Raw genomic sequence first — 10,389 nt, forward strand, 5'->3', positions numbered from 1 at the left:
TTATTCGGTTGCTAGGGTGCTCAAATTTGGTTGCTAGGGGCGTGGCTTGGGAGTGGCCAATGATGTGCCCAATTGTTACACCCCTAGTCATAAGTAAAACGGTCCAACCCCCGTGTCTCTACGATGTTCTGATGCCGAGATATAACTGTTTGTATTTTATGTTGCTAGGGTGCTCAAAAGTGGTTGCTAGGGGCGTGGCTTAGTAAGTCTGTAAGGATCCTGAGAGACTGATTGGATGCCTGAGTAAAATGAGCCCACCCCCATGTCTCTATGACACTGTGGTGCAAAGATATCCATCCAGGCATTTTATAATGGCAGTCTATGGTATAGGTTGCTAGGGTGCCCAAAATGGTTGCTATGGTAACCTTACACCCCATTGTGGGGGACGTCCTGACAGAGTCTAGCACCCTCTTCAAATTTAGTAACCCACATGTTTCTATGAAATCCTGGCTCGGACCTATGACCCGTCAAAATTTTTGCAATGGTAAGTCTATGGGATTTTGCCCCATTGACTTTTCATTGGGGCACTTTTGGGCACCTCTTACACCCCAGGGGTACAACTTACACCCCATTGTGATCCATGTTCTTAAAGAGCCTACCACCCTCTTCAAATGTTATAACCCACATGTTTCTACAAAATCCTCGAGCGGAGCTATGACTCGTCAAAGTTGGGCGCAATGTTAAGTCAATGGGATTTTTTGGGTGGTTTTTCGCCCCCCTTTCGGAAATCCTGCACCCGATCGCTTATAAAAGTCATAGCAGTCCTCTCCTCAATAAGCCGGTCGATTTGAGCCCTAATTTATGGGTCTACGACAAAGCGTGCGGGACGAGTTACGCGCCAAAAAAGTGTCCAGAAAAAGAATAATAATAACTAGATAGGTACATTTCCTGAAGAAAATGTGAAGTGGTGCTTGCCGTGGCAAATTTCGGGGGACAATATATGATTATACTCCAAGCCAAAAGTAAAACAATTCAACCCACATGTCTCTACGATATTCTGATGCGAAGATATAAGGCTTTGTTTATTCGGTTGCTAGGGTACTGTATTTGGTTGCTAGGGAGAAAATTGGCATCCACTAGTGATTACCCTCCGAGTCACGAGTCAAACGGTCCAACCCCCGTGTCTCTACGATGTTCTGATGAGGAGATATAAGGCTTTGTTTACTCTGTTGCTAGGGTACTGTATTTGGTTGCTAGGGAAAAAATTGGCATCCACTAGTGATAACACTCCGAGATACGAGTCAAACGGTCCAACCCCCGTGTCTCTACGATGTTCTGATGCGGAGATATAAGGCTTTGTTTACTCTGTTGCTAGGGTACTGTATTTGGTTGCTAGGGAAAAAATGGCATCCACTAGTGATTACCCTCCGAGTCACGAGTCAAACGGTCCAAACCCCGTGTCTCTACGATGTTCTGATGCGGAGATATAAGGCTTTGTTTACTCTGTTGCTAGGGTACTGTATTTGGTTGCTAGGGGAAAAAATGGCATCCACTAGTGATTTCCCTCCGAGTCACGAGTCAAACGGTCCAACCCCCGTGTCTCTACGATGTTCTGGTGCGGAGATATAAGGCTTTGTTTACTCTGTTGCTAGGGTACTGTATTTGGTTGCTAGGGAAAAAAATGGCATCCACTAGTGATTACCCTCCGAGTCATGAGTCAAACGGTCCAACCCCCATGTCTCTACGATGTTCTGATGTGGAGATATAAGGCTTTGTTTACTCTGTTGCTAGGGTACTGTATTTGGTTGCTAGGGGCGTGGCTTGGGAGTGGCCAATGATGTGCCCAGTGATTACACTCCGAGTCACAAGTAAAACGGTCCAACCCCCGTGTCTCTACGATGTTCTGATGTGGAGATATAAGGCTTTGTTTACTCTGTTGCTAGGGTACTGTATTTGGTTGCTAGGGGCGTGGCTTGGGAGTGGCCAATTATGTGCCCAGTGATTACACTCCGAGTCACAAGTAAAACGGTCCAACCCCCGTGTCTTTACGATGTTCTGATGCGGAGATATAAGGCTTTGTTTACTCTGTTGCTAGGGTACTGTATTTGGTTGCTAGGGGCGTGGCTTGGGAGTGGCCAATGATGTGCCCAGTGATTACACTCCGAGTCACAAGTAAAACGGTCCAAACCCCGTGTCTCTACGATGTTCTGATGCGGAGATATAAGGCTTTGTTTATTCGGTTGCTAGGGTGCTCAAATTTGGTTGCTAGGGGCGTGGCTTGGGAGTGGCCAATGATGTGCCCAATTGTTACACCCCTAGTCACAAGTAAAACGGTCCAACCCCCGTGTCTCTGCGATGTTCTGATGCCGAGATATAACTGTTTGTATTTTATGTTGCTAGGGTGCTCAAAAGTGGTTGCTAGGGGCGTGGCTTAGTAAGTCTGTAAGGATCCTGAGAGACTGATTGGATGCTTGAGTAAAATGAGCCCACCCCCATGTCTCTATGACACTGTGGTGCAAAGATATCCATCCAGGCATTTTATAATGGCAGTCTATGGGATAGGTTGCTAGGGTGCCCAAAATGGTTGCTATGGTAACCTTACACCCCATTGTGGGGGACGTCCTGACAGAGTCTAGCACCCTCTTCAAATTTAGTAACCCACATGTTTCTATGAAATCCTGGCTCGGACCTATGACCCGTCAAAATTTTTGCAATGGTAAGTCTATGGGATTTTGCCCCATTGACTTTTCATTGGGGCACTTTTGGGCACCTCTTACACCCCAGGGGTACAACTTACACCCCATTGTGATCCATGTTCTTAAAGAGCCTACCACCCTCTTCAAATGTTATAACCCACATGTTTCTACAAAATCCTCGAGCGGAGCTATGACTCGTCAAAGTTGGGCGCAATGTTAAGTCAATGGGATTTTTTGGGTGGTTTTTCGCCCCCCTTTCGGAAATCCTGCACCCGATCGCTTATAAAAGTCATAGCAGTCCTCTCCTCAATAAGCCGGTCGATTTGAGCCCTAATTTATGGGTCTACGACAAAGCGTGCGGGACGAGTTACGCGCCAAAAAAGTGTCCAGAAAAAGAAGAATAATAATAATAATAAGTATGCAAGATAGTAATAGTGATGCTTTGCATAAATGCAAGCACCACTAATAATAATAATAAGTATGCAAGATAGTAATAGTGATGCTTTGCATAAATGCAAGCACCACTAATAATAACTAGATATTAAAGTTTGAGGACAAACTTTATGTTGGCTTGACAAAGCCTGGTCTGAACGTTTAAGACAGTTTGACAGAAGTTTGACAGAAGTTTGACAGAAGTCTGGTTTAGTAGGCTATCTTGTTGTTAGTATGCTTAAGTATGAAGCTTTTTAAAATAAAGCTAACATAATTTAGCATAAAGCTAGCCTGATTTAGCATGAAGCTAACATGATTTAGCATAAAGTCAGCATAAAGCTAACATGTTTAAAGGCCCAACCCCCATGTCTCTATGATGTTCTGATGCGGAGATATAAGGCTTTGTTTGTTCCGTTGCTAGGGTACTAAGTTTGGTTGCTAGGCAGAAAATTGGCATCCCATAATGATGCTTCAAGCCACAAGTAAAACGGTCCAACCCCCATGTCTCTATGATGTTCTGATGCGGAGATGTAAGGCTTTGTTTGTTCTGTTGCTAGGGTACTAAGTTTGGTTGCTAGGGAGAAAATCAACATCCCATAATGATTACACTTCAAGCCACAAGTAAAACGGTCCAACCCCCGTGTCTCTATGATGTTCTGATGCGGAGATACAAGGCTTTGTTTGTTCCGTTGGTAGGGTACTAAGTTTGGTTGCTAGGGAGAAAATTGGCATCCCATAATGATCACATTTCAAGCCACAAGTAAAACGGTCCAACCCCTGTGTCTCTATGATGTTCTGTTGTGGAGATATAAGGCTTTGTTTGTTCAGTTGCTAGGGTACTAAGTTTGGTTGCTAGGGAGAAAATTAGCATCCCATAATGATCACACTTCAAGCCACAAGTAAAACGGTCCAACCCCGTGTCTCTAAGATGTTCTGAAGCAAAGATATAAGGCTTTGTTTATTCCGTTGCTAGGGTACTAAGTTTGGTTGCTAGGGAGAAAATTGGCATCCCATAATGATCAACCTTCAAGCCACAAGTAAAACGGTCCAACCCCCGTGTCTCTATGATGTTCTGAAGCGGAGATATAAGGCTTTGTTTATTCCGTTGCTAGGGTACTAAGTTTGGTTGCTAGGGAAAAAATTGGCATCCCATAATGATCAACCTTCAAGCCACAAGTAAAACGGTCCAACCCCCGTGTCTCTATGATGTTCTGAAGCGGAGATATAAGGCTTTGTTTATTCCGTTGCTAGGGTACTAAGTTTGGTTGCTAGGGAGAAAATTGGCATCCCATAATGATCAACCTTCAAGCCACAAGTAAAACGGTCCAACCCCCTTGTCTCTATGATGTTCTGAAGCGGAGATATAAGGCTTTGTTTATTCCGTTGCTAGGGTACTAAGTTTGGTTGCTAGGGAGAAAATTGGCATCCCATAATGATCAACCTTCAAGCCACAAGTAAAACGGTCCAACCCCCGTGTCTCTATGATGTTCTGAAGCGGAGATATAAGGCTTTGTTTATTCCGTTGCTAGGGTACTAAGTTTGGTTGCTAGGGAGAAAATTGTTATCCCATAATGATCAACCTTCAAGCCACAAGTAAAACGGTCCAACCCCGTGTCTCTAAGATGTTCTGAAGCAAAGATATAAGGCTTTGTTTATTCCGTTGCTAGGGTACTAAGTTTGGTTGCTAGGGAGAAAATTGGCATCCCATAATGATCAACCTTCAAGCCACAAGTAAAACGGTCCAACCCCCGTGTCTCTATGATGTTCTGAAGCGGAGATATAAGGCTTTGTTTATTCCGTTGCTAGGGTACTAAGTTTGGTTGCTAGGGAGAAAATTGGCATCCCATAATGATCAACCTTCAAGCCACAAGTAAAACGGTCCAACCCCCGTGTCTCTATGATGTTCTGAAGCGGAGATATAAGGCTTTGTTTATTCCGTTGCTAGGGTACTAAGTTTGGTTGCTAGGGAGAAAATTGGCATCCCATAATGATCAACCTTCATGCCACAAGTAAAACGGTCCAACCACCATGTCTCTATGATGTTCTGAAGCGGAGATATAAGGATTTGTTTATTCCGTTGCTAGGGTACTAAGTTTGGTTGCTAGGGAGAAAATTGGCATCCCATAATGATCAACCTTCAAGCCACAAGTAAAACGGTCCAACCCCCATGTCTCTATGATGTTCTGAAGCGGAGATAAAAGGCTTTGTTTATTCCGTTGCTAGGGTACTAAGTTTGGTTGCTAGGGAGAAAATTGGCATCCCATAATGATCAACCTTCAAGCCACAAGTAAAACGGTCCAACCCCCATATCTCTACGACACTCTAAAGTGAAGATATTCCATCTGGGACGCTTTTATTCCTTTATATGGGCATGTTTCCTGCCCCATTATAAGTCAATGGGAAATTTTGGGGGCCTCTTACACCCCAGGGGTACAGCTTACACCCCATTGTGATGTATGTTCTTACAGAGCCTGTCAGCCTCCTTAAATGTGGTAACCCACAAGTTTCTACAAGTTTCTCACTCGCAGCTATGACTCGTCAAAGTTTGTCTCAATGTTAAGTCAATGGAAATTTTGGGGTGTTTGAGCCCCCCGTTTAGGAATTCGGAAGGTCCCATCAGTTAGAAAAGTCATAGCATAAATCTACGGACCAGTCTTAAAAGTTTTGTAAAGTTTTGTGGGTGTAGCTTGAAAGCTCTAGGAGGAGTTACAGTCAGAAAAAGTAGGGATCAGAAGAAGAATAATAATAATAACTAGATAGGTACATTTCCTGAAGAAAATGTGAAGTGGTGCTTGCCGTGGCAAATTTTGGGGGACAATATATGATTATACTCTAAGCCACAAGTAAAACGATCCAACCGCCATGTCTCTATGATGTTCTGATGCGGAGATATAAGGCTTTGTTTATTCTGTTGCTAGGGTACTGTGTTTGGTTGCTAGGGAGAAAATTGGCATCCCATAATGATCATACTCCAAGCCACAAGTAAAACGGTCCAACCCCCGTGTCTCTACGTTGTTCTGATGCGGATATATAAAGCTTTGTTTATTCCGTTGCTAGGGTACTAAGTTTGGTTGCTAGGGAGAAAATTGGCATCCCATAATGATCATACTCCAAGCCACAAGTAAAACGGTCCAACCCCCGTGTCTCTACGATGTTCTGATGCGGAGATATAAGGCTTTGTTTATTTGGTTGCTAGGGTACTGTATTTGGTTGCTAGGGAGAAAATTGGCATCCCATAATGATCATACTCCAAGCCACAAGTAAAACGGTCCAACCCCCCGTGTCTCTACGATGTTCTGATGCGGAGATATAAGGCTTTGTTTATTCGGTTGCTAGGGTACTAAGTTTGGTTGCTAGGGAGAAAATTGGCATCCCATAATGATCATACTCCAAGCCACAAGTAAAACGGTCCAACCCCCGTGTCTCTACGTTGTTCTGATACGGAGATATAAGGCTTTGTTTATTCCGTTGCTAGGATAATAAGTTTGGTTGCTAGGGGCGTGGCTTAATACCTCTTGGCATCCACTAATGATTACCCTCCAAGTCACGAGTCAAACGGTCCAACCCCAGCCTCTCTACGATGTTCTGATGCCGAGATATAAGGCTTTGTTTGTTCTGTTGCTAGGGTGTTCATATTTGGTTGCTAGGGGCGTGGCTTAATACCTCTTGGCATGCACTAGTGATTACCCTCCAAGTCACGAGTCAAACGGTCCAACCCCCGCGTCTCTACGATGTTCTGATGCGGAGATATAAGGCTTTGTTTATTTGGTTGCTAGGGTACTGTATTTGGTTGCTAGGGAGAAAATTGGCATCCCATAATGATCATACTCCAAGCCACAAGTAAAACGGTCCAACCCCCCGTGTCTCTACGATGTTCTGATGCGGAGATATAAGGCTTTGTTTATTCGGTTGCTAGGGTACTAAGTTTGGTTGCTAGGGAGAAAATTGGCATCCCATAATGATCATACTCCAAGCCACAAGTAAAACGGTCCAACCCCCGTGTCTCTACGTTGTTCTGATACGGAGATATAAGGCTTTGTTTATTCCGTTGCTAGGATAATAAGTTTGGTTGCTAGGGGCGTGGCTTAATACCTCTTGGCATCCACTATTGATTACCCTCCAAGTCACGAGTCAAACGGTCCAACCCCAGCCTCTCTACGATGTTCTGATGCCGAGATATAAGGCTTTGTTTGTTCTGTTGCTAGGGTGTTCATATTTGGTTGCTAGGGGCGTGGCTTAATACCTCTTGGCATGCACTAGTGATTACCCTCCAAGTCACGAGTCAAACGGTCCAACCCCCGCGTCTCTACGATGTTCTAATGCGGAGATATAAGGCTTTGTTTATTCGGTTGCTAGGGTGCTCAAATTTGGTTGCTATGGGCGTGGCTTGGGAGTGGCCAATGATGTGGCCAGTTATTACTCTCCAAGTCACAAGTAAAACGGTCCAACCCCCGTGTCTCTATGATGATCTGATGCCGAGATATAACTGTTTGAATTTTATGTTGCTAGGGTGCTCAAAAGTGGTTGCTAGGGGCGTGGCTTAATACCTATGCAAATATCCTGAGAGACTGATTGGATGCCTGAGTAAAATGAGCCCACCCCCATGTCTTTATGACACTGTGCTGCAAAGATATCCATCTGGGCATTTTATAATGGCAGTCTATGGGAGATGTTGCTAGGGTGCCCAAAATGGTTGCTAGGGGAGTGGCTTAATGGCTCTGGGATGATCCTTAGAGACTGATTGGATGCCTGAGTAAAATGAGTCCACCCACTTATCTCTACGACACTGTAAAGCAAAGATATCCCATCTGGAACGGTTTTATTCCCTTATATGGGCGTGTTCCCTGCCCCATTATAAGTCAATGGGGCACTTTTGGGCACCTCCTACACCCCAGGGGTACAACTTACACCCCAATGTGATGTATGTTCTTACAGAGTCTACCACCCTCTTCAAATGTTGTAACCCACATGTTTCTACAAAATCCTCGAGCGGAGCTATGACCCGTCAAAGTTGGGCGCAATGTTAGGTCAATGGGATTTTTTAGGTGGTTTTTCGCCCCCCTTTCGAAAATCCTGCACCCGATCGCTTATAAAAGTCATAGCACACCTCTCCTCAATAATCCGGTCGCTTTGAGCCCTCTTTCATGGGACTACGGCAAACCGTGCGGGACGAGTTAAGTGCCGAAAAAGTGTCCAGATATAAGAAGAAGAATAATAATAACCGAAAGCAATAATAATAGTGATGCCTTGCATAAATGCAAGCACCACTAATAAGATTAAGATGAAGAACAGTATGTTGGCTTTTTCAAGCCAACATAATAATAATAAGATTAAGATGAAGAACAGTATGTTGGCTTTTTCAAGCCAACATAATAATAAGTTTAGATACAACAACAGTATGTTGGCTTTGTCAAGCCAACATAATAAGTTTAAGTGCAACAACAGTATGTTGGCTTTCTCAAGCCAACATAATGACTAATAGACACTGTATAACTCTGCCTCACATGCACACTCTGCAACAGTTGGATGTCCATGCGTCCATGACATGTCGAAAAAAAATTATCAAGTGTTCTTTTTTCTTTGTTGAGTTGTTAAGACATCGTTTGTTGTAATTATATCCAAAAAGCACACAAAGGGCACTTTTCCGGTCGTCACCTTGGCTTAGACCAGCGCCGTTCTTTCAGCAAAGATGCTTATATTATGGAGATGGCAACCTTCCATTAGAAAACACTTAACAGTCAACTTGGCTAGCATGCAGCACCTCAGTCGGTCAATGATGATTATTGACATCTGTTGCGGGCATTCAGAGTGTAAGGACAGTCAGTAATTGTAAAAGTAAAAGATTTTGATCTGTTCATTAAAAACGGCTTTTGGTCTCCTTCTCTGTGTATAGCAGCATACGCAGCATTGCTGTGCTAATCTTGCAGGCTTTCCTGAAGAGGGTCTTTGCTTTCAGTATGCTAGCCATATTTGCAATTTGATTAATTGTAAACATCCCTACTTGGAATGTGTTTTTTTTGTGTTTAACCTATCCAAATGGGTATTGAACACACACACCTGTCAGTCATTGTCTGCCGTCTTTGCGAATCAAGTGGGATCAAAGAATTAATGGAGGCCTTTAAAATGTAAACGGTAGGCTTATGTTCTGCTTTTTTGTTCTTTTCTGTCTTAAAAATTAATGTTTCATGTATACATCGAAAAGCACTAAAGCACATGACCTACAGTATGTTCCCTGGGGATCATAAATGGTATTTTTATTTTCTGTACCGTTTCTTATTGTCTGGATGAGTCAGGATATTTTGATTTGAAAATGAAAGCTCTTTGTACTGTAGGAAGATGTAGTCATGAGTGGCTCCCTCCAGTGTTGTTTGATGGTATTGTAAGAGTTTTTGATGTCCACTCCCTTCTTCACAAACATCTTTCTAATTATTCTCAACTATATGGACACGACAATTAAAACAAATCTCGTATTTATTTATTTTATATTTTCTCAACTGTTTAATATTTGCTTTGTATGCATTTGTTTTACAGATTATGGATCTCAAGACTGTTATGATATACCCCGTCCCTTTCCTTCAGACAACATTTGCTCGTTCGATTTTAATGAAAGTTTTAACACCTATTTTGTAAGTTTCTTTTGATCCATGTCATCACATTTAGATCAAAATCACTTGCTTTATCTGTTACTTCCCAAAACTCTTGTAACCATTTCCTCCATGTCTTTGGATGCTTGTAGAAGAATAAAGGCATGGTTCCTGTAGGCTCCACTGAAGAGATGGATGAGAACTACGTGCCCATGAGTGTCCACTCATCATCACATCACCGCTCGGGCAGCCTTTCTGAACCCATCCAGGAGGCCAACTATGTGCCCATGACTCCAGGCACAGAATTTTCTTCCCTCGGAAAGCAGGTGCCCCCTCCAGCCCACATGGGCTTCCGCTCCAGCCCCAAGACCCCACCACGTAGACCAATGCAAATAACCGAATGCCAACCACCACCCATAGACCGAAACCTCAAACCTGACCGTAAAGGTGAGTCCTGGGGGTTCTGTGTTTTCTGGGTGTAATGTAAAACTGTGTCAACGTCTACATCTAAAGCTTTGAAAATTCAGCTTGCCTTACATCCTTCTCACAAACAGGTGCTGGCCCATGCTTATAAAATTTATTTTTTGCACCAAATGCTTCCATTTACTGACATAAAAATCTACTAACATTATTATGATTGTATGTACTACTAACAGTTTCTTTATCAGGGTGATTAGCCCATCCTCATTAGATCCTAATTCGTATTACAGATCTTGCTTAGGGACCTAGTCCGCACA

The 10,389-nt window shown here is 43.3% G+C and overlaps 1 protein-coding gene across 17 annotated transcripts in view; it reads left to right on the forward strand.

Moving 5' to 3' along the window:
- Nucleotides 1-10,389, forward strand: part of gab1 (GRB2-associated binding protein 1) — a 165,140-nt gene that overhangs the window by 135,304 nt on the left and 19,447 nt on the right. For all 17 annotated transcript variants that reach the window (XR_010546774.1, XM_065295743.2, XM_065295742.1 and 14 more), the window contains 2 exons: nucleotides 9,600-9,694; nucleotides 9,805-10,099. Coding sequence is in view for 16 of the 17 variants with exons in the window: in XM_065295743.2 (XP_065151815.1) it covers nucleotides 9,600-9,694; nucleotides 9,805-10,099 (390 nt within the window). In the remaining variant the exon portion in view is untranslated. The remainder of the gene's footprint in view (nucleotides 1-9,599; nucleotides 9,695-9,804; nucleotides 10,100-10,389) is intronic.

The sequence above is a fragment of the Paramisgurnus dabryanus genome, chromosome 4, assembly GCF_030506205.2.
Source record: "Paramisgurnus dabryanus chromosome 4, PD_genome_1.1, whole genome shotgun sequence".
NCBI classification, from domain to species: Eukaryota; Metazoa; Chordata; class Actinopteri; order Cypriniformes; family Cobitidae; genus Paramisgurnus; species Paramisgurnus dabryanus.